Here is a 26,950-nt window from a genome sequence, read left to right as displayed (position 1 = left end):
TTGGTGCATAAAATAATACAATATTTTTATATATAAATATTATTATATATATTATATATATATTTATGTATATTATATTTTTATATAAATATACCAAGTTTAATGTTCATTTTATTAATGATTCCTTTAAAAAAATAATCGAAATAAAAATAAAATATTATTTTATTATATTTTATGATACATATAATATTATATAATTATATTATTATAATATATATATGATACATTATGTAAATGTATTTATTTATATTTATATATATGTATATATTTTATTATTTTATATATGATATGACATTTTCTTCATATGTCCTACGAAGTTTTTCTGATTATATATATATATATATATATTTTTAATATTATAAATACTCTCTGTTTTTATAAAATATGTAATTTTGTGTATATAATATTTCTTTTCAATTATATATATATATATATATATATATATATAATATATTTAATGAATCATAAATTCAAAAGTTATTTAAAATTTTTAATATTTTTCCTTTTTGTATTTATTATTGATTTGTATGATAATGGGGACATCATATTATTTTTTTAAATATATTTTTACATGTTTTATTTTATATGTATTTATTATATAATTTTATCTAACATTTTATAATTTTTGGTTTATTTATATAGCATATATAAATATAGATATATATGTATGAATATATATGTATAAATATATATATATATATATATATAATATGTTTATTTATATATCTATTTATGTATGCATTATCTCTCATTTTTTATTTTTATTTTATTATTTTTTTTAATATTTCTAAATAAATTTTTAAATATATATCAAATGATATATCATTTTTTCTGTACTATGTAATAATAATGTAAAGAAAAAAAAAAATTATTAATAAATTCATTATAAAAATATAAAAAATTTTAAATTCATTTATTAATTTTATGGTATATAATTTTAGTAGTGCTAAAAGTTTGAGAGCATATGTTATTTTTCACAGGGTAAAACTAATAAAAATAAGGTTTATAAAAAAAATAAATACATATACAGAATACCTAAGATTAAAGGTTAACCTTATATAGCATAATCATATAAAATAAAAAAAAATATATATATATATATATATATATATATGTATGTATTCATAGATAATAATATACACTCATTATTATATTATATTATATAATGGGGTGCTAATTTTTTTTTTAAAAACCTCCATCATTATGAATACTACGATTTAATAAATTATATTGTTTTATATTATATTTTATTTTTTCCCCTTTTTTTTTTTTTTTTTTTTTTTTTTTTCACATAATTAAAAAAAATAAAAAAAAAAAAAAAAAAAAAAAAAAATGGCTCTGAAGTTTGTCATTCATGAACCTAAAGCAAAATTATTATTTACTCCTAATGAATTTTTTAATACCTTAAATGATATTTTTAAGAATTCACAAAATCGTATTGTGATTAGCTGTTTATATATGGGCATAGGAGAATTGGAAAAAGAATTAATAGATAGTATACAAAAAAATGTAAATATAAAAGACTTAAAAGTGGATATATTATTAGATAGACAAAGAGGTACAAGACCAGAAGGGAAATTGAATGAATGTTCAGTTAGTATTTTATCAGAACTTTTTAAATGTTCAGATAATATTAATATAAGTTTATTTCATAATCCTTTATTAGGTCCTATACTTTATAATATATTACCTCCTAGAGCCAATGAAGCTATAGGTGTAATGCATATGAAAATATATATTGGTGATAATATTTTAGTATTATCAGGGGCTAATTTAAGTGATTGTTATTTACGAAATAGACAAGATAGATATTTTGTTATTGAAAACAAATTTCTAGCTGATTCTATTCATAATATAATTAATACCATACAAGGTATGTCATTTACTCTAAATAGTGATTTAAGCATAGAGTGGAAAAATGATTTAATAAACCCACTTATAGATGCATATGTATTTCGTGAACAGTATTATAGAAGAATACGATTTATGTTGAAAGAAATTCAAAAGAATATTTCACAATATAATAAAAATTATTCATATAATAATTCTTATAACAATATAAAAAATCATTCCATAAATGATAACATATATATTTATAATAATAAAAGTAATAATAAATATAGTAATACATTAAATGAATTCAGCATGTTAAATTCTTTCAGTACTGATATATGCGAGAAAGATACATATAATAATAAAAATCAAAAAAAAAACGATAAAAAACATAATATGGAAACACATAGTTTTTATTATAAAGATGATGTAGTAAATGATTCAACAGTTACTCTTCTAAATAATAATAAAAATGAAAACCAAACTGATATTTTATTTACACATATAAATGAAAAAAATGAATTTTTTTATCCATTATATGAAACAAATGAAAGTATTTTAGTATTAGAACTTTCTTTGCAGTGTGGATTTTCCATACCTCCAATATATGATGAAACAGATATGTTAGAAAACTTATTAAAAAATATAGAAAAATATGATCAAAGCTTAGTTATTTCTTCAGGATATTTAAACTTCCCAATGAATTTTCTTAAATTAATTAGAAATATATATATCAACCTTATACAAAAAAAAAATGGAATATTGCAATTAATCACAGCGTCACCATGTGCTAATAGTTTTTATAAATCCAAAGGTATATCTTATTATATACCAAGTTCATATTCAGCTATGGCTAATGTGTGTATTGAATATATTACCAAAAATGTAACGAATTTTTTAAAAAAAGTAAATGGACAAAATATTTTTGAAGAAAATCATTCTTCAAATCAAAAAATATATATAGAATATTATAAACCTTCATGGACATTTCATTCGAAAGGTATATGGATAATGGACAATATGAAAAATATGAAAAAAATCAAAAATATAAAAAATATGAGCAACGTGAATAATAATATTAATAATAATAATAATAATAATAATAATAATAATAATCATAATCATAATAAGCTTGATTCATATAAAATATATGAACAAAATGATAATAACTCACCAAATGTAAAAACTAACCTGAACAAGTCAGGATATTTTAACAATGAAAATTTTGATAATGATATTGATGAAGAGAATGAGAATATATTGAAATATGAAAATATAAATGATATAAATGAAAATAATGAACATTATGATAATTTACCATGGTGTACAGTTATTGGAAGTTCTAATTATGGATATAGAGCAAAATATAGAGATTTGGAGATGAGTTTTATAATAAAAACAAATGATTATAATCTGAGGTGTCAATTAAAGAATGAATTAAATATAATATATGAATCATCTCATTTTGTTCAAATGGATGAATTGAAATTACGATATGCTTTTTGGTTAAAATTTTTAGTGAAATATATATTCAAATGGCTTTTATAAAAATAAAATAAAACAAAATAAATAATAAGCAACTAATAACTCCAATTTATGAACATATATATATATATATATATATATATATATATATATATTTGTATTTATATTTATATTTATTTAATATTATTATTGTATTTTGAAAAATATATTTTGGAAACATTTATCATAAGCTATTAATGTTATTAATTTAATTTTTCCTCTTTTTTTTTAAGGTGTTTATATATATATATATATATATATATTATGTTTTAATATTTCTTTATCTTAATTATCTCCAACATGTTACATTGAATATACTTTTTTATTTATTACATTTTTATCCTTTTTTTTAAATTACACGTTTGGGTCATAAATTTACTATTTTATTTATTGTTTATTTATATCATTATTTAATTATTTTTAAACTAACTCTATTTTTCTTTTTTTTTTTTTAGTGCGTTTTATTTAATATTTTAAAAAAATAACAATGAAACTTATTTTTGAACAATTAATAAACTGGAAAATACAATATATCAAGATATATCTAAAATATATATATATATATATAATACTTTTGAACACATATATAATATGAGAAACTAATAATCTAATCGTATAGTTAGAATATTACAATATTCCTTGACGCTGTTTTTAAATGTAAAAAATCTAATGCGGGGAAAAAAATATATAAATATATATGCATATATGTTATTAATAAATAAAATATAATATTTCATAATAGAAATGTTAGGCAATTATGTTTTGTTAAAATTGAGCATAAATTATAATTTTATATTTTATATGAACAAATACAAGCAATTCTGGAAAAAAATTATAATAAACAGTATATATATATATATATATATATATTATTATATATTTTATTTTTTTATGTATTTTTGGGAAGGACCAAATGAATGCATTAAAAATGAATAATACACATGAAATATAAATGAACATAAATATAATAATGAAAATATAAATTATATGACTTATATATATATATATATATATATATATATATATATATATATATATTTATATGTATATGTAATAATTATTGCTTTTGTGTTAAATGTGACGCCGTGATCTTATTATTTATTTTTTATTTTTTTTTTTTTTTTATTTTATGAGAAAAATAATCTACCATATATATAACATGATGTAAAGTTTTTCTTCTTATATATGTGTTAAGGTTTATAACACTATTACCCACTGAAAATAAAAATTATAAATATATATATATATATATATATATATATTTATTTATTTATTTATATATTTATATTATATACTACTGATTTAATTAAATGTATATTATAACCATATGTGACCTTTTAAAAAATTATGATTTTTTTGTATTTTCCTTTTGTATTATTATTATGTACCTTGTTAATAAATATAAGTAAATGTAAATATATAATTTTTAATCAAGACAAATACTTAAGGAACTCTCCATTTGCATATCATAGTAATAGCTTATTTAAGGTAAGAAAATATTTTCATAATTTCATTTTATCGAATAATTATTTTTCTAAAAAGAAGTCAAAACAATATAAAGGTTTTAATCATGAACTGAACAAAGAAAATGAATTAAAGGGAGAGGAGGATCCTTATTTCTTTTTTTCAGAAAACATATTAGATAAAGAAGAAGGTTCTCTTCCATTTGATAAAGAAAAAATAATGGCAAGTATAAAAAAACAGAAAAAACAGGATGATAATATAAAGAATATTTTAAAAAAAACCAAGAAACATTGTAACTATTTAACAAACAAATTAGGGAGATTAAATAAAAAACTTCGAGAAATAAAAAAGCTGGAAACAGTTTTTTATGCAAACCCTAATATTTTGACAGAAGAGCAAAAAGTTAAATTAAGTAAAAAAGATCAGGTGAAAAATGAAATAGTTATTATTAATAGATATAGGAAAAAATATATATCCTATAAAAGAAATCTACAAAAAAATGTGGATGACACATCACCCTTTTTTTATAATAAGAAAAAGAAAAAGGAGAAGAAAAAATTTTGTACACCCGAGGAGTTTCGAGAAATATGTAATAAAAAAAATTGACATAAATATATATATGTATGTATATGTGTATATATATGTATATGTGTATATATATGTATATGTGTATATATATGTATATGTGTATATATATGTATATGTGTATATGTCCATTTTAAAAGTTTTATATATATATATATAATATATATATATTTTTTAATGTAGTAAAATCTAACGATCCAAAGGGAACAATACAAAAAATTAAAAAAATCGACCTTAACAAAATACCAAAAAATGTGACTGACTTTTTGGTATTTAATAAAGTGGGAACAAAAGAAGAAATCAAAATTTTATTTGGTCTTAAAGCTATAAAAATTAATGGAAATACAAGTACAAAAAAAAAAAAAAAAAAAAATTGTATATATTTTTAGATATATATAACATATGTAATAGACTCCTTCAATTATATATACATATATATATATATATATTTTATAATTAAAAAATCTTCATCTTTTTAATATATTTTTTGTTACATAGTTGATGATGAAAATTATATCTTAAATATAAAGGAAGACGAAGTGAAGGTCTTTGATCAAATAGTGCATATCCACGAAGATCAGTAATAAAAAAAATAAAATATTATATATATGTTTGTTCTATATATATATTATATGAATATTTTTTTTTTTTTTTTTTTTTTTTTTTTTTCTTTTTTAGTTATGCAATACGAAAAAGATTTACAACAAAGCAGAAACAAATTCTTAATAAGAAAAAAGGAAACTATTAATGAAGCTAAGAAGGAAGTTAAAGAAGTGGAAAAGTTCTTTGGTATTAATTTATAATAATATAAAAATGTACATATATTTATAATTGTGTACTTTTTGTTTTTTTTTTTTTTTTTGGTTTCATAATTTATATGTTGTTGTATAAGCCTTATTTTATTTTTATTTTTTTTTTCAATTTTATTTTATTTTTTTTGGTTCTATTAATATTGATATATATATATATATATTTTTTTTTTTTCTTCCCTTTTTGGAAAATACCATACTAATGTAATAACCTACTTTTATTAATTATATAATATAAATTGTTAATATTATATATATATATATAATATATATTATATTTATTTAAATTAAAGTACAAAAATGTTATTAAATATATTGCATCATATTATATTTACAACCTAAAAAGAATTACAATAAAAAAGAAGGAAAATATTCTTTTTATTTTTTTATTTTTTTATTTTTTTTTATATAAGCTTATAAAAAAAAAAAAAAAAAAGTTGTGAAATTAATTGATATCTATTATATAAAAATATATATTATATAAATGTATTATATATATATATATATATATTACATATATATATTAAATATATATATATATATAATTTTTTTTTTTTTTCTCCAATTTTATTTTCTATATATACAAATATATATAATATATATATATTTATTGATTCCTTTTAATATATAATATTCCTTACATTTTATATGTATATATTTCTATACATTTAAAATAAATAAATATATTTCAGTAGCTTACTTTATTATTTATTTATTTTGTTTTATCAATATATATATATATATATATATATATTTATATTTATGTAATATTATATAATTAGAATATTATATTATGGCATTTATCTATCACATTTAAAATATTTGTAAATAATATAATATTTATGTTTTTATTTTTTTTATTTACAAAATATTTAAATGTATCCATATATATTAAATTTGTTACAATAATTAATATTATATTATATTAATAATTTTGTATATATATTATAATATTAACGCAACTTTAAGTGAACCTTTTTTTTTTTTTTTTTTTTTTTTTTTTTTATTTTCTATTTTTTTTCAATTTTACTACCCAACAAATTAAAAATATATATATATATAATAATATATATATATGACAAAACAATATAAGAGGAAATTATAGAATACGGATATGTAATATGAAAGGAATAATATATATTACATTTTAAATCCTTTTCTATAATTTTAAAAAATAAATGAAAATGTTTATATCTAAAATCATCACATAAATATTATATATATATATATATATATATATATATATATATTTTATATTTATATATTTTTATATATAGGATTATCTTTTCATAATATGTTTAATTGAATATAATCCTTTTATTAATTTTTTTAATTTTATTAATTTTACTATTTTTATTATTTTTATTTAATATATTTATTTTTCTTCCTTTACTTTCAAAATATGTGTATTTACATAAATGAAAACCATGTGAAATTTAAATATAAAAAATGAATGAAATAAAATCTGAAAATATATTGCAGACAAGGTCATTCAAGTTAGGTATTGAGGAGATTCAAAATTTAGGGTCGTCTTATCTTATAGAAAACAATGAAAAACTGGAAAAATACAATAACGAAATCAGTTCATTGAAAAAAGAGTAAGAAATATTTTTAAAACGAAAGCCAACAAAATTAATGTTATATATATATATATATATATTTATATATATTTATATATATTTATTTGTATATATATTTATTATTTCTTTTATTTTTGTAGACTGGACACTTTAAATGAAAAAATGGGGAAATGGTAAATTGAAAAAAAGGAAAATAATAATTTTGTGATACACAATTAATTGCACTCATAATTATATATACACATTTGAATGATATATATACTTATATTTATTTATTTATTATTATTATTTTATTTATTTATTTTTTTTTTTTCGTGTAGTACTACAACGACGAAGATTGTCGAACCAGCCAAAACTCCTGAATTTACATTCTGGTATTATGAACTTAAAGAAATGGTAATATAATTCGAAAAAATAAAAATAAAATTAACACTACAATAATATATATATATATATATATATATGTATATATTTCAGTTGTATGGTGTGCATCCCATTTTGTGATTGCGAATATGTTTTCTTCATGTATCTACATATAATATATAAAAAAAAAAAAAAAAAAAATCTATGGATATACCTATTTATTATTTTTTTTTTATTTTTTATATTTTTAGAAAGGATTTCAGGATCTGGTTATGTATGAAGTAAAGAAGAAGAAAAAACACTTCAAAGTTTTGAGCCACAGTTGCCTAAAATATTTAAGTAATCGAGAAAAGATGAAAATAAAAAAGCAAGAAGAAGAAGAGAAAAGGTTAAAATTATATTCAAAGAATATATCATCTTATATGGATGTTTTTTGGAAGAAAATAGAAAAATTAGTATGGGAAGAAAAAAAGAGAGAATTACAACAAACATTAAATAAAAAAAAAGAAATGAGGTTTAAAAAGTTTGTAAAAGAAGCCATTAAAAAAATAAAAGATGCTAGGCATAATAATGCTCATGAATTATTTGAAAATAAATATGTTAGCATGAGTTCAAATAATAATAGTGAAATTGTTAATAATAATTCGTCATCAATTGATAATGGCGATAAAGAATTAAAAGAAGATGATCTCACGGATCAAGAAGAAGAAGATTATCTCTTGGATGAACAAATGAGCTCAACAGGTGAATCTGAAAACAAAGAAGAAGAAATTAATATGTTAGACGATGAAGCAAACTTACCAATTGAAGAATTATTGAAAAGAATGTATGGTTTTAAAAATGGAGAGGATTATATAGATTTTATTGAAAATGAAGACGACATAAATGAAGAGAATGTAAATGAAACGAGTCATAATGATGAAAAAAGTGGAAACAATAGCATTGATGAGAATGAAACGAGTCATAATGATGAAAAAAGTGGAAACAATATCATTGATGATAATGAAAATAATAATGAGAACAAAAGTGATGGAAATCAATTTAATCATGAGACTAAGGATGAAATACTTAATAATTCCTCGTATGAACATATTGATAATAAGAATTATTATGATAAGACAGGAGAAGATTACAAAAGTGATAAGGAGAATTATTCAGCAACCCGATTTAATAATAAATTAAAAAAGGAAAAATATGATGAATATGATACAAAAATGAAAATAGAAAAAAGAGAAGAAGAAAACAAAAATTATGAAAAGGATGAAAATCAAAGTGATAATTATGATAATGAAAAAATAAATAAAAAAAATGAATTGATATTATTAAAAAATGAAATTCAAAACGATTCGGATGATGCATCTGAACATATAAAACGAGATAGTGTATCGTCTTGTCAAAAAATTAGTGAAAAGAAAAGAAGAATTATAAAAGATGAATATAATTTAAGAAGAACAAAAATAGCTAAAAGTAAACTATCTAGCAACAACAGCAATAGTGATAATAATAGTGATAATAATAGTGATGATAATAATAATAATAATAATAGTGATGATAATAATAATAATAATAATAATAATGTTAATAATAATAGTGATGATAATAATAATAGTGATGATAGTGATGATATGTTAACGTGTAATATGGATGAAAAACATTTAACAAAAATACCTCCTATTATTAAAGCAACATTAAGAGATTATCAACATGCAGGATTACATTGGTTATTATATTTATATAAAAATAATATTAATGGTATATTAGCTGATGAAATGGGCTTAGGCAAAACATTACAATGTATATCTTTGTTAAGTTACTTAGCTTATTATTTAAATATATGGGGTCCTCATTTAGTAATAGTACCAACATCTATATTAATAAATTGGGAAATTGAATTAAAACGTTTTTGTCCTTGTTTTAAAATATTATCTTATTATGGAAATCAGAATGAAAGATATAAGAAAAGAGTTGGATGGTTTAATAAAGATTCTTTTCATATATGTATTTCTAGCTATTCAACTGTTGTTAAAGATCATTTAGTTTTTAAACGGAAAAGATGGAAATATATAATATTAGATGAAGCTCATAATATAAAAAATTTTAATACAAAACGTTGGAATATTATATTAAGCTTAAAAAGAGATAATTGTTTATTAATTACAGGTACACCCTTACAAAATAGTTTAGAAGAATTATGGTCTTTACTTCATTTTCTTATGCCAAATATATTTACATCCCATTTAGATTTTAAAGAATGGTTTTCAGATCCTTTAAATCTAGCTATAGAAAAAAGTAAAATTCATCATTCCAAAGAATTAATTAATAGATTACATACTGTTATACGTCCATATATTTTAAGAAGATTAAAAAAAAATGTAGAAAAAGAAATGCCAAATAAATATGAACATATTATTAAATGTAAATTAACAAGAAGACAACAAATTTTATATGATGAATTTATAAATAATAAAAACGTACAAAATACATTAAATACAGGGAATTATATAGGATTGATGAATATTTTAATTCAACTCAGAAAAGTATGTAATCATTGTGATTTATTTACCAATAAATATATACAAACACCATATTTTTATATGTTATCTATTCGATATTTTATACCTCGCTTTTTTATCTTATTTGAAAAAAATTATTATGCAGATTTTTATTTAATACTTTTTCTTCATAATGAATTTACATCTTTGGGGGGTCAAACAGTTAACAAACAATCAAACACATCTTCTACATCATTTGACCTTGCTCATATATTAACAAAAAATAACACTAATGATATGTATCATCATAATCATATTTCTCAATTGTATGATAATAATAAAAATTATAATTATCATCCAAATGATCATATTAATAATATGAATAATAATCCATCTGGATTTACAAGAAATTCTGAACACTTTTGTGAAAATATATCAAATGAAAGACATAATAGTTATCAGATGATGGATCATCAAAATATGAATAATATATTCTCAAAAGAATTCATAAATTCCTTTACAAATCATGATAGGTCGAATAATAATTTTTATAAATTTACTCACACGGCTAACAATAATGAGACACAAATGGGTATTTGTGATAACAAACAATGTGATCAGAATAGGTTTGGCGTAGATACATTGAGCAATATGAATAGGAGTGAGAATGAAGAAAATAAGTCTTTGAATGATTTAAAGGAATATAACAATAATAATAATATTAATAGTAATATATGTACAGGTGATTATCCATCTGATATTATTAATCATAGGAATGCTTTTCTTTCCATACTAAAACAGATGAATCCAAATAACCCCCTTAACAGCGACAATAATAATAATAATAATAATAATATGTATCATTTGAACAGATGTAATAGTCGTAATAGTCGTAATAGTCGTAATAGTCGTAATAGTGGAAATAGTCGTTATAGTCGTAATAGCTCACTCTCTAATATTTTTTCATCCAATGCAAGTAGAATGAATTCATTCCCATTAGATGTGCTATACACGAAAAGTTTTATGAATCAAAATGATTTAGATAATAATCCTTCTTCTGTTAACATAATTATAGAAGATGTTCATAGTTATCTTTATAATAATATATATAAAGAATATATTCCTAAGAATATATTAAGTTTTTCTGATGAATTTCTAACAGAATTAAATAATAATTATGATATTCTTTCTTTATATATTGATCCATATAATAGATATAAAAGTTATAATGAATATCTTTATAAAATGAAAGAAGAAGGAGGAACCTTATCATCAAATCAACAATCATTAAGCGATATAGGTAATAAACATATGTATCATAAAAATATATCTAATGAAAATACACATATTAAAAATAGGAAAAAATTTATATACAAATATAATAACATGTTTAAAGTAATTAATAATGATACACAATATCAAAATATTTTTACGGATGAAACAAATAATAATAGTTATTATAATTCTTTGGAACATAATTTATGGATTAAAAGAAATCAAATAGATGAAAAAAAAAAAGAACAAGAAGATGAAAAGAATAAATATTATAATGTATGTATGAATAATTTGTATATATTAAAAAATGAAAGAATCCCTATCTTTGGTAAAAATTTTCTAGATCTAATTAAGAAAGAATTTACAAAAGATAAAAGTATTGTTTATAATTATATGAACAATATTCCTATTGATTATTATTCATCTATGAGGGAAGTATCGGTTGAAGATATTTATGAAAAAGATAACAAAAAGAGAAAATATATAAGAGAAAAGAGATCAAACAAGAGGATTAAAAAAAAAAAAAACAGTCAAGAAGATGATAGTGATATTGACAATAAAAATAGTATTGACATGGAAATACAAATAAATGATGATGAACAAAACAATAATAATGATCAAGAACAATATTATTATGATGATGAACAAAAGAATAATATTGATGAAGAACAATATTATTATGATGATGAAGATATGAATTCTAATTTGTCATCTAATGTATATACAAATGTTGATATGTCGTTACAAAATTTTATTCATTCGAAATATGATAATCCAATGATGAACTTGTCTTATGTTCTTGAGTCTTTATTTCCTAATATGGAACAGTTTTTAAAAAAGAATGAAAAGATGATACATAATTTTACTTTAATAAATAATCCATCAGTTATATGTAAAAGTCATGATATAAGAATAAATAATAATTTAATAAATTATAGCAATGATAAAATGAATCCAATAATTATACAAATAAAAAATGCAACCAGAGTATATCATGATGCTTTTTTAAAACAATCAATTATATTTCCATTAAATAAAGATATATCATTAGGAAGTGGTAAATTATGTGCGTTAGAAAAATTATTAAGTAAATGTAAAAGAGAAGGAAATAAATGTTTATTATTTACACAGTTTATTAAAATGTTAGATATATTAGAAATATTTTTAAATCATTTAAATTATTCATTTATAAGATTAGATGGATCAACAAAAGTAGAACAACGTCAAAAAATTGTTACCAAATTTAATAATGATAAATCAATTTTTATATTTATATCTTCAACACGTAGTGGTAGTATAGGTATTAATTTAACAGCAGCAAATGTAGTAATTTTTTATGACACAGATTGGAATCCTTCAATTGATAAACAAGCTATGGATAGATGTCACCGCATTGGTCAAACAAAAGACGTACATGTTTTTAGATTTGTTTGTGAATATACTGTAGAAGAAAATATATGGAAAAAACAATTACAAAAAAGGAAATTAGATAATATTTGTATAAATATGGGAAATTTTAATAACTCAAATACACATTCAAAAATAACAGATACAGATCCTACAAATAATAAGGACTGGTTTACAAACGTTGATACCATCAAAGAAGTATTCATTAACAAAAAAAATAATGATGATGACGATGATATGTATAAAGATAGATTATTACATGAGCAGGTGGAAAACAAGGATAAAATGAATGTCCGTTTTGAGAAAACATTAGAACATGTTGAGGATAAGGATGACATACGTGCATTAAATGAGACTAAAAAGGAGACACAGAATGAGATATCTCAAAATATGCAGGTTAGTAAAAATAAATAAATACATAAATATATATATATATATATATATATATAGAAATATATTGTATGTCAATATGTATATCTGCATGTTAATGTTTGAATAAAAACCCTTTGGGGAATTGTAAAATGTATGATTAAATATGTGCACTTATACATATATATATATATATATATATATTTATTTATTTTTTTTTTTTATCATTTAGGACTTTACTACTCGTAATGACTTTCAAGACAGCTATAACCTCACCTCGTACTGCTTTAATTTCTTAAACGACAATCTAACAGACTCTTTAAAACAACAAATTGATGAAATGAGAATGAAAATAGAAATTGAAATGATGAATACTGGAGATGAAAATATGTCCCTTAATGACTCATCAAATTAATTACGTAATTCACAATAAGAGAAATATATATATATATATATAAATAAATATATGTATGTATGTATGTATGTATTATGTATGTATATTTTTTTTTTTTTTTTAATTCTATAATATATTTGTTTTAAATTTGTTACACATAGTTGGAATGATTAATCATTCAATATTATGTCATATTTATTTATTTATTTTATTGTTTTAATATATATATATTATATATATATATATTATTTATTTTTATCCTCATATATTAAAATTAAACTCTTTTTATAATTTTACTTTTTCATGTTGTTCATTTTTAATAACTCTTCTATCATATTTGATTAATTATATAATTTTTTTATATTATAATATAATATTATGAAATGTAAAAAAATATATATATATATATTGTATATATATTCATTAGGTTTTAAAAATAAAATATAATATATTATTAATATTGTATATTCTTTTATAAAAACGTTCATAAGTTATTATATATATATATATATATATATATATATATATATTGTATGTATTTTCATTCTTCCTCATTCTTTTACAAAATTTTTAAAGTTTCAATATTTAATCCTTACGTTCTGAACATATTTTGATTCTTCACCTTAAATAATAACATTATAGAAAAAAAAAAATTAGAATAAAAAAATATTAGTCGTATTTAATATATTTAAATATATATAAATATATATTAATATTTTATAGTGAGTACAGAAATATTATAATATAAAACTACCATTTATTATTTACCTTTAATTTTAAGATATATATTATAATACATATATTTATTATTAACAACATAAGGTTTTATTATATTATAATATTATATATTATTAAAATATTAATAAAAAAAAAAAATACAAATATTTCCACCAAATTTTATATTTTTCTAATTAATATATTAAATATAATATACAAAACATACATATATTTCTTTTTTTTTAGTGATATACTTAAAGTTTTAATATAATGAAAAATTTTATTAAGTTATAACATTCGAACAAAATATATTTTTATTATCATTTTCAAATTTTTTTTTTTTTTTTTTTTTTTTTTTTTTCGTAAAAAGTATACATGTATATATCTATATAAATTAATAAAATGGAAAAAATAGCATTAATACAAAGTAACAAAAAAAAAGAAAATATATGTAAAATATGGGTATATTATATATATATATATATATATATATTTATTTATTTATTTATGTTTGTTTTGTGTAGATCCCTTAGATTATATTCGTTTAAATATGGAGGAAGAAATATTTTTAAAATGTAAAGGAGATAGAGAACTAATTGGAAAATTAGATGTAATTATAAACATATAAAAAATATATATATATATATATATATGTTTTGTTTTTATTACAACATATGAATAATTATATAGGCAGACATGAACATATAATTAATTTATTTTTTTTTAGGCTTATGATAATCACTTAAATATGATTTTATCGAATGTCCGTGAGACTTATAAATATAGCGTTAAAGAAAATGAAGAAGAAACTGTTAAGGTAATTAAAATGAAAAAGGATAACACATATATATATATATATATATGTAACATACTTTTAATATGTATATAATAATATACCTATTTAATTGGATGTAAATATATATAAATTTTTATTTATAATTTTTTCGTTTTTTTAGAAAATGGAAAGAAGTTTAGACATGGTTTTTGTTAGAGGAGATTCTATCATATTAGTATCATCTGCTATGAAATAAAAAAAAAGAAAAAGACCATATATTATTATATATATAAAAATATTTGTGTGTTCATATATATATATATATATATATATATATATATATATATATATTTATTTATTTATTTATATATTCATATATGTTTATGTATATATAATTATTTTTTTTTTTTTTTGAAACTTTTAATTTTTTTAATATAAATATTTGAAAAAAAAAAAAAAATTACATTAAAAATTTCTTGTGTAGAATATTCAAAATATACAATGTTCACACAAAAAAGTATATTACAATTATTTTCTGATATTTATTTTGTATATTTTTTTTGATAATATATATGTAAAATATTATATATGAGCGAAAAAATAAATAAAAAACAAAATACTATTAATAAATAAATATTTATCAGTATATATCTTAGGTTGTTCACATATATATAATATATATATTCAATTTTGTTATAAAGTATTTGCTATTCTTTTCTTTTTCCTTCTCTTTCTCCATTTTTTAAGAAGATTATATTTTTTACTTTCTATTAAAGAAAAGAATGGAATATAAAGAAAAGCCTGAAGGACCTTTCTTTGTGTCTTTTTATGTAATAAAGAAAAGAAAGAAAAAAAAAAAAAAAAAAAGTTAAATAACAATATAATAACAAATGGTATTTATTTAATATTTTTATCATATATCTGATTATTTTCTATGATTTTTATTTTCAAAAAAGGTTACAAATTTTAATTCTTCTGACCCGTCCTTTTCTTACAAGATAAATATAGTAGGTACCTTTCCAAATAAAAAGAAAAATATATACATAAATAAATATACATATATATATATTTTTATGTGTCTGTATGTTTTATAAATATAAGATTAAATATGTATGATATACATATAAAATAAAAAGAAAAATATATACATAAATAAATATACATATATATATATTTTTATGTGTCTTTATGTTTTATAAATATAAGATTAAATATTTATGATATACATATAAAATATAAAAACTATATCTACTTTTTCTTCATATTTCCTTTTTTTGTAGACTTTTATGATAACCTATATGAATCTAATATCATAAACCAAAATAATTTTAAACAAATTAATTTTTCCAATAATTATATACAATTAAATGAAGGTAAAATGATATAATATATATGAAGCAACATATATAATCAAATAATTTTTTGTATCGTTTTATAAGAGAACTAATATATATATATAAATATATATGTATGTCTGTGTGACTTACATGTGTGAGAACATATAAATTGTATACCACTATTTCCATTTTATTTATTTAATTCACTTTTTTCCTTTAAAAAAAAATTCAGAAAGCTGCATTAATGACATTGTAGAGAAATATATCAAAGTAGAAATTTTAGTAAAGACCAATATAAGTGATGATAATAATTTTGTATTGATAGGATATGAGAATATCAAAGCTTTGTCATTTTTGCATGAACAGTTAATAATCTCAAAGAATATTATAATAACATATAAATATGAAGATCATAAAGAAAATGTAGTTAATAAAAATATCGATAATGAAAAGAACAAAAAAAAAAAAGATAATGAAAAAGAAGGAAAAAATAAAAAGAAAAAGGAAAAGAATAAAAATAATACCAAGATTGAAATCGAAATATTAGAAAATTCGATAAAAAAGGATATTGACATAAGTTAAATTTTATATATAAAATGAATAAAAATATATATATCTATATATATATATTTATTTATTAATATATATATATATATATTATTTGTGTATATTTTTTTATTAAAGATTTTAATATTACCCTAAATATAAATTCACTGGTTGGACATTACTGCGATAGGCTTAATTATAATATTATGAACGTTAAGGTTATATTGATATTATTATGATGTGCCCACATATATATATATATATATATATATATATATATATATATATATATATTTATATTTTTCAACCTTAGATTGATGGGATCTATAATATATCTTCATCAATAGAAGAAATTGTCACAAAAAGAAACTCCCTAAATTTTCAAGTACACACAAATAATATTAACATAATAATAATTAATATAAATTAATATACAAAATGGAAACTTATTTTATTATGTTTTTTTTTTTTATTATTTTATTTGTAGATGAAATTATTAGACATCTCCTTAAACAATGGAATTCTTATAGAAGGTTGTAATTTTAAATACACAAATAAAATATATATATATATATATATATATTTTTTTTAACCTTTAACACATATTATATATGTATAGATAAGGAGAACAAGAAATATAATATTACTTGGAATAATGATAATATATACAAATATAGAAATATAAAGGTAAAACACAAAAAAAAAATATATATACATATATATATATGTTTTTGTGTTTGCATGTCTCATAGATAAAATGTTCAGTAATATTTTTTGTAGCCTCATATATCTGTTTGTTTTTTTTCTTCTTAGGAAATCGAATATATCTACAAATATCTATTTTATGAATCCTTCAACATAAATGGATGGATAATTTGTTCAAATGAAAGTAAAAAACAAAAAGGTAATATATATGTATATATATATATATATATATATATATATATATATATATGTGAGTATATATTTATAACACCATATGAATATACATTCAAAGTAAAACGCCCTTTACATATTCTTTTTAGATAATGTAACCCCCAATATAGTAGATTCTTTATGTGCAACCTTTGAGGTTAATATATCTGATATAATATTAAACAAAGGTAATTAATAAATAAATAAATAAATATATATATATATATATATATATATATATATATATATATATATATATTAGGAATCTAAAAAAATTATATTGTATATATAAATATTATCCATATTTATTTTTATATTATTATTTTATTTTTTTTTTTTTTCTTTACATGTAGTCGTTAATGCCAAGTACAAACTGCATCATATAAAAGATTTAAAAAAGGACATAAAAAATGTAAAACAAAGTGGCAATCAATGTTTAGATATTTTCTCAAATTCGTATATACAGCTAACAATACAATTTTATAAACGTATATAAAAAAAAAATATATATAAAAAAAAAAAAAAATTATATTTATTACACATATATATATATATATATATATAATGTAATATTTTGGATAGCCTTCTTGCAAAGAACAATGCTGGAAAGTCCATTCCCAATTGATTCTATACGTCCAAATTTAAAAAAAGAAATACAAATAGAAAATGACAAAAAGCAAAAAGAGGATATCAGTAATTTATTTAATCGGTACTAATATAAAAAAATAAATAACTTCCGCCATATAAATATACTATAAATTGTTCATATTAAAATAAAATAAAAATTTTGTGACATATAGAAGGACACAATATTATATAACATATACATATAAGCATATGTAGAAACACACAAATAAAAATAAAAATACATATACAAATACATATTTTTAATTGCATACAAATATTATATAGATCAGTTGTGGAAGGCATAAATTTTATCAACGACCAAATAAAACAATTAAGAAAAGAACAACAAATGAAAATTTATCAAAGAACAAAAGAATATTTTTCCTTTCTAAACAACTTAAAGGAGAACCCAACGTACATAAATTTATATAATAATATGAAAGATGTGATGGTAAATAAATGGGCACACACATATAAATATAAATATATAAATAAATAAATATATATATATATATATATATATATAATATTTTTAGTGTAATGCTCATTTTCAATCTCTTATATATATATATATATACTAATATGTTATGCTATACATCTCATATAACCCCATCCATTTACATTTCAGATTAAAGTTACATATGATATAATTAATAAAAAAATTTATAAGCATTTTAATATAAGTGATGAGGTTTGCATGGATATATCTAGCGATAATGAGAATATTATAGATAAAGAAAAAAAAATAGAAACATCAAATTTAATTTCAGAAGAAAACATTAATTGTATTTTTGTCTATCTGTTTAATTTTATGTATGAATCATCTAATGTCATAATAAATAATTATTTTGAAAAAGAAGATAATATAAATAAAGAATCAATAAATGATATAAAAAAATATAATAACATAAATAATTTAGAATATTATTTATATAATATTATTATAGAAAATGTACATTTATTAAAATATAAAAGAAATATTCCTTTTATCGAAGCAATAATATTAATACTTTATAAAAAGATAAATAATATATATGAACGTAATATAAAAGAAAAAAATATAAATGACATATTTATAGAAAAAGGTGATAATCATATTATTAATATAATAGATAATTATACATGTTATAATAATAATAATAATAATACCATAAATGATAATTATATATATAAAAAAAAAGAAAAAAAAAAAAAAAACTTATATTCTAATAGTCAAGAAAATAATATAACATCATTAATAAAACATATTTGTATTGATAATCGAAGTAATTTCAATTCTTATCTTTTTGATTATATTGAACACTTTGAAGATATTATATTACATAAACATGTGAGAAAAGACGATGAAGAAATATTTAAAAGAAATAATTTGCAGGAAAATATCTTATCCGTTTTTAATATGGAAGAAAATAAAAATATAAAAATTATGTTTACAGATATTATTTATATGTATTCTAAAGTTATATTATTAAAGAATAACACTATTAATCTTAAATATGATAAACAAAGCCAAATTTTAAAATATACAGAAGAAAATGAAGAGAATAAAGAAAAAAATTACTATGATGATAATGATAATTATAATTGTCAGGTTAATTTCGACTATTATGATACATATATTAATACCAATATTGTAGACACTTCAATATCGTGTTTGTGCACCTATATAGAACTAACCAACAGTGTAATATATAAAAAAAAAAAAATAAATAATAATAAATAAAAAATAAAAAATAATTAATGTATTCACATATTCATGTTCACAAATATATATATTTATATATATATATATATTTATATATATTTCTTTCTCTCAGTATTTTGTACAATTTTTGAATTCATAAAAAAATTATTCTTTCATCTTTTATTTCTTTAGAAAAATATTGAGAGCCTGTTCATTCTATGCCTTTTATATTTGAACATACATAAATATAAAGAGAGTTTAAAATTAGCTAATTATATTATAAATATTTTACAAAAAAGAAAAGAAAATGAAGCAAAAATAAAAGACAAATTAGATGACAAATTAGATGATAAATTAGATGATAGGGTAGACGTTAATGTAGAAAATGTAATAGAAGCAAAGTTAAAAGAAAAAGAAAACCATTTAAATATAAATAATTTATATATATATAGTACTTTTCATGACAATAATTTGAACATATGTGAGAACATATGTATATATATTAAAAGCCTTTGTTATTTTTTTCAACGTAATTATATATACTATTATATAAATATGTGTATACTTTTAAATGAAAATAAAAATATATTAAAAGAATGCATAGAAAAAAATGCCAACATATATGAAGAAGAAAAGGAAAAATGTTGTGATTCAAGAAAATCCAATAATAAAGAAAGTAAAAAAAAAGAGAAAAAAGATATTGAAAAGGATCATAAGGAAAAGAAAAAAGGTTCAAAAAAAAAAATAAAAGATGAAAATAATGAAAAGAAAGATATACAAAATGAAGAAATATTTATGAATAATGAAAAAATGGATATACAAAATGAAGAAATATTTATGAATAATGAAAAAATGGATATACAAAATGAAGAAATATTTATGAATAATGAAAAAATGGATATACAAAATGAAGAAATATTTATGAACGATGAAAAAATAGATACACCAAATGACCAAACTTTAAACACATATAACAATAATAAGAATAATAATAACAGTAACATAAATTTGTATGACAATACCAATATTTCAAGAAAAAAGCATAAAGGTAAGGAAATTTCATCACCAAAAAATCTAAAAAGAAAATCAGAAATATCTTCTTATCACACAGACCATTTATTATTGACATATATTGAAACGTCAGAAGATAAAATTCCAATAAAAGATAAATATATGTTGTTATTTATAATATATTGTATAAAATATAATATTATTAATATTGTTATGTTCATATATGAAAATAGAAGAAAACTTTTAAATGACATAACTATTGACTCACATTTATTTCATCATCTGACTATAAGAATATTTTTCTCAATAAAAGGTAAACATTAATAATAAAATATATATATATATAAATGTATATATTTTTTTTTTTATTTTGTTCTTAGATTATCTCAAGTGTATTAATTTGATAGAAGAAAAATTCGAACACTTAAACAACGTGGATATATTATACATCTATTCACAATGTTTATATAAATTAAAAAACTATAAAAAATGTATAGAATATATGCAAAAGTATTTAAATTTATGTAAATATAATAATGTGAGAGTTAAAATATATCTACAATTAAATAAAATATATTTTTCTTTAAATAAATATTCAGAAAGTAAGAGTATGATAAAAAATTCTTTACAAATATATAAGACAAGTTATGCTTATCTTAACTTAGCATATTACTATTTGATTAAAAAAAAAAATTTTATCTATTCATATAAAATGTTATATAAAGCAAACGAGATAAATATTTTCAATATTAAATTGTGGGCATATCTCACAGTAGTATTCCTGCATTTAAATATGAAGGTAAATCATGAAAAATATGAGAAAAAAAAAAAAAAAAATATATATATATATATATATATATATATATATATGTGTGATGTTCATATGAAAACTTTAATTTTTATTTTAATCTATTTTTTTTTCTATTTCATTTTTTCATATACTATATTTTTTATTTCTTATTATCAGATACAAGCTGATAAAAGTTTAAATAATTTTTTGAAAATGAAAGTGTATAAAAAAGATCTTATTATTCATATGATGGAGACATACAAATATTATGGTTATGAAAAGGAAGAAAAATATTTATTATCATTTTTAAAAAATTAGAATTATTTGTTGTTAAAAAAAGAAAATGATAATAATAAATTATGAATAGAAGATAATATCTGAACATTTAACCATATATATATATATATATATATATATATATTGTAATAAATTTATTATATATATCCTTTTATTTCATGTTACATATTTCTTACGTGATATAAATTTAGCAGAACAAAAAATTTGCTTCTTAGCAAAAAAAAAAAAAAAATTATGTATACATATATATTTTAGTATATATCATTTTCCTATCCATAACCCATTATATCAACTATAAATTTTTAAGACTAATAAAAATATAATTATATAAACATTTCAAAAAATAATTTTAATCTAATATTATTACTTACAGGAGAAATAAGTTCAACCTTATATTCTGATTCTTTATTTATTTGTTTATATATTTATTATTTATTTATTTTTTTTTTTTTTTTTTTTTGTTCAAGTTTAATATAAGAAAAATGAATATACTAAAAGGGCAAGCATATAAAATATACACATATATAATATTTAATATGTGAAGTTTAATATTTTGATTGACTTTTTATAATTATAATATCAAAATATATATAACCAGATTATATATTAAAAAAAAAAAAAATTTATAAATAAATAAATGCATATATATATATATATACATATATTGTATTATTCATTTATGGTTATATTTATTTATTTTAAATTTACATATCATACCATTATATTTATAACTTGGGTGGTTACCCTTTCGATATTTTCTCTGTTTCTATTTTTCTTGGAGAAAAATGAAAAGAAGAAAATTTTTTGCATCTTTATAAAATGAAATATATATAATATATATATATAATATGTGTTTATGAAATAAAAAAAAAAAAAAAAAAAATTGTGTGATAGACATGGAAAATGTTATAATAACAAAAGAACTTTTATATTATTTACATATACAAAATATATATAATGGTTTAAAAAAAAAAAAAAAAGTCATATTTTTAAAAATATATATTTTATTTCCTATTCTGTTTTTTATTATTATTTTGTTTTTTTTTTTTAAAATGAAATATATATATATATATATATATAATATGTGTTTATGAAATAAAAAAAAAAAAAAAAATTGTGTGATAGACATGGAAAATGTTATAATAACAAAAGAACTTTTATATTATTTACATATACAAAATATATATAATGGTTTAAAAAAAAAAAAAAAAATTATTTTTTTAAAAATATATTTTTTTTTTTTTTTTTTTTTTTTTTTTTTTTTTTTTTTTTTTTTTTTTTTTTTTTTTTTTTTTTTTTTTTTTTTTTTTTTTTTTTTTTTTTTTTTTTTTTTTTTTTTTTTTTTTTTTTTTTTTTTTTTTTTTTGTAATGAACTATAAAAAAAAAAAAAAATGAAGAATTTTTGTTTGACTGCAGAAAAAGTAAAGAATGTAATAAACTACGTAATTTTATTATGTATATATATAATAATATGGATTTTACTAACTTTATATTGTTTGTTTAATAAGTTAAAGAGTTATATTATAAAATTACAACTAATATGTAAATATAGTATTATACAAATTATCAAATGTAGTAATGTGAACGATATAAATTTGAATAAATTAAAAAATAAAAGTAATATAAACTTTCAACTTTTAAAGAATAAAATATGTAATATATTTTATAATTGTCTTTTTAGAAAAAATGAAAAACATGATAATATTTTTGAAATACATAAAAATATTAGCAAAGTACCTAAACACATATATATAATATTTAAAATAAATGATTTAATAATATTGAATAGGAAAAAACTTATAAATTATTTTGTCAATATATTAATATATTTGTATGAATTTAAAGTTGAGAATGTAACCATATATGTATCTGATCGTTTTTTTAATTATCTATTTTATTATGATTTGTTTAGATATCTATATGAAAGAAATTTCTATATGAAAAGTGTTATAAAAGAGAATACCATAAATAATAATAAAAATAATAATAATAATAAAAATAATAGTAACTTTCTTAGTTGCAGTGATAAATGTAATAAGAATAATCATTTTTATTGTAATTATAATAACCATATTTTTGATACAAATAAATCTTTTCATTGTTATGATCATACAGATGAATTTATTATAACAAAATTTTATGTCCCAGATAATAGTCCTTCTCAAGATATATATAGTTCAGAATTATGTTACACAAAAAGGAAAAGCAAAGATAAAATAAATACTACTACTACTACTAATAATAATAATAATAAGAATAATAATAAAAAATGTTATTATGAAGATAATCACAAAGGTAATGATAATACCACCTATTATACTTATAATAAATTTTCTCTTCATCTCAAATTTTTAAATAAAGATGAATCGCACAAACGTTTGATCCGAATTGTAAATGAAAAAGGAAATATGCTATCAGAAGGTGTATTAATAAATGATATGTTAAATTTTTCATATAAAAACATAGAATCAGTAATAGAAAAAATATATGAATTAGATAGAACGTATAATAATAAATACACAGATAATATTAAAAATATAAAAAATGTGCATAACATATTTTTTTATGTATGTTATTTTTTATATGAATTAAAAAACATATTATTATTAAAAATTAATTGTTTATATTTTAGGTTATCAAAAAATATATTATTAAAAAGATTGTCAAAGGATAAGTTAAGGATTTATTCATATAATAATATAACAAGAAATATATATTATATCTGGAATATATTAAAATCACCTTTTTCTTTTCATTCAAAATATATAGAAAAAGAAATGGACAATAAAGAAAAATTAAAAACTAATGATAAGAAAAATATAACCATAAATATTATACATAAATTATTTAATAATGTTATTACACAAGACGAAAAATGTATACAAAATATCAAAGAGTTAATAAATAAAAATATACCTATGTATGTAAAACCAATATACCAAGATATATTTAATCATAATATTCATAATCTATTTCATTCTACTAATGTTGATATAGTCATATCATTAAGACTTAGTTTATATGATTATCTTATTGAAATATTTCATTTCTTTTATCAAAAAAATTATCATAAAAAAAAAAAAATTAATAAATTAAAACCTTTCAATTTTTTTTGGGAATATATTAGTTCCTTTCTATTCTTATATAAAGTCGTGCATCCTTTTGAACAAAATGGAATACAACCATGGGTTCTATCCAACTCGGAATTATATGAGTTTTATGGTTATCATATTAATTCCTTAAAAAAATCTATATTATATTATAATAGGTCTACACAAAGATGTGGTCACTAAAAAAGTATTAAAAAAAAAAATATATATATATATATATATATATACATGTGCAGTGTACTTTTTTTTTCTGTACATATTATATATATATATATTATTTATTCATTTTGTTTTATTTATTATTTTTTTTTTTTATGTTCATGATTTTTAGTTATATTTTTAAAATTTCCTTTTTCATTTTTTATAAAAACATATATATAAAGTGGTATCATACACAAAATAAAAAATTGTGCCAAGAAATTATATATATATATATGCATATTTTTTTTTTTATTTTTTATTTATTTAATTTTTTTTTTTTTGTTGTACAATACTTAATTATTATAATATTAAAAAAATTAATATATTTAATAATTTCATTTTTTTTTTTTTTTTTTCTTGAAATAAAATATTTCTAGTCCGTTAAGGTATATTTAAAGAGTTTATTATATATAAATAATTTCTACCTGTTTTAAATATATATATATATATATAATATATATATATAAATATATTTAATGCATGATAAAATATTATATATATTATTTTTTCATTTAATATATATTATATAAATGCCATATTTTATATATAATTTATACTGTACGTCTGTGCAATTTTTAATATATTATTAATAATTTATATATTTTATATTTTGATTAATTGTTTAATTATTTATTTATTTTATTTTTATTTTTTTATTTATTATTTTTTTTTTTTTTTTTTCCCATTTGTCATTTTATCCAAATGAACTTTATTTAAAAAATGAAATATTTTAAATAAATATTTTTAATTAAAAAAATATTAAAACTAAAAATTTAGAAAATATATATTTAAGAAAAATATATATTATTATATATATATATATATATATATATATTTAAAATATT

At 17.8% G+C, this 26,950-nt stretch overlaps 6 protein-coding genes across 6 annotated transcripts; all 6 read left to right on the top strand.

The window, feature by feature from the left end:
- Positions 1–1,332: 1,332 nt before the first annotated feature.
- On the top strand, positions 1,333–3,381 carry PGSY75_0820200 (phosphatidylglycerophosphate synthase; the record flags this gene model as incomplete). Its single annotated transcript, XM_018785327.1, has 1 exon — positions 1,333–3,381. One exon carries the CDS (start codon positions 1,333–1,335, stop codon positions 3,379–3,381), a length of 2,049 nt encoding a protein of 682 aa, XP_018642294.1.
- Positions 3,382–4,704: 1,323 nt separating this feature from the next.
- Positions 4,705–6,154, top strand: PGSY75_0820100 (hypothetical protein; the record flags this gene model as incomplete). The annotated part of the gene is made up of 4 exons (XM_018785326.1): positions 4,705–5,410; positions 5,590–5,754; positions 5,905–5,986; positions 6,085–6,154. 4 exons carry the CDS (start codon positions 4,705–4,707, stop codon positions 6,152–6,154), a joined length of 1,023 nt encoding a protein of 340 aa, XP_018642293.1.
- A 1,510-nt stretch (positions 6,155–7,664) lies between these two features.
- Positions 7,665–14,116, top strand: PGSY75_0820000 (putative Snf2-related CBP activator; the record flags this gene model as incomplete). Its single annotated transcript, XM_018785325.1, has 5 exons — positions 7,665–7,813; positions 7,936–7,968; positions 8,116–8,191; positions 8,410–13,728; positions 13,934–14,116. 5 exons carry the CDS (start codon positions 7,665–7,667, stop codon positions 14,114–14,116), a joined length of 5,760 nt encoding a protein of 1,919 aa, XP_018642292.1.
- A 1,098-nt stretch (positions 14,117–15,214) lies between these two features.
- Positions 15,215–15,843, top strand: PGSY75_0819900 (putative U6 snRNA-associated Sm-like protein LSm3; the record flags this gene model as incomplete). Its single annotated transcript, XM_018785324.1, has 4 exons — positions 15,215–15,239; positions 15,337–15,422; positions 15,540–15,629; positions 15,769–15,843. The coding sequence occupies 4 exons, from the start codon at positions 15,215–15,217 to the stop codon at positions 15,841–15,843; spliced, it is 276 nt and encodes a 91-aa protein (XP_018642291.1).
- A 526-nt stretch (positions 15,844–16,369) lies between these two features.
- PGSY75_0819800 (hypothetical protein) lies at positions 16,370–22,815 on the top strand (the record flags this gene model as incomplete). Its single annotated transcript, XM_018785323.1, has 17 exons — positions 16,370–16,417; positions 16,544–16,598; positions 16,868–16,960; positions 17,199–17,501; positions 17,609–17,688; positions 17,784–17,855; positions 17,958–18,003; positions 18,090–18,157; positions 18,284–18,374; positions 18,496–18,573; positions 18,739–18,873; positions 18,968–19,094; positions 19,298–19,463; positions 19,641–20,696; positions 20,889–22,020; positions 22,088–22,506; positions 22,675–22,815. 17 exons carry the CDS (start codon positions 16,370–16,372, stop codon positions 22,813–22,815), a joined length of 4,110 nt encoding a protein of 1,369 aa, XP_018642290.1.
- A 1,370-nt stretch (positions 22,816–24,185) lies between these two features.
- On the top strand, positions 24,186–26,087 carry PGSY75_0819700 (hypothetical protein; the record flags this gene model as incomplete). Its single annotated transcript, XM_018785322.1, has 1 exon — positions 24,186–26,087. The coding sequence occupies one exon, from the start codon at positions 24,186–24,188 to the stop codon at positions 26,085–26,087; it is 1,902 nt and encodes a 633-aa protein (XP_018642289.1).
- Positions 26,088–26,950: the final 863 nt, after the last annotated feature.

Source organism: Plasmodium gaboni, chromosome 8 (genome assembly GCF_001602025.1).
Source record: "Plasmodium gaboni strain SY75 chromosome 8, whole genome shotgun sequence".
Lineage (NCBI taxonomy): Eukaryota > Apicomplexa > Aconoidasida > Haemosporida > Plasmodiidae > Plasmodium > Plasmodium gaboni.
The sequence above is the reverse complement of the archived record's forward strand: the minus strand, read 5'-3'. Positions and strand labels throughout refer to the sequence as shown.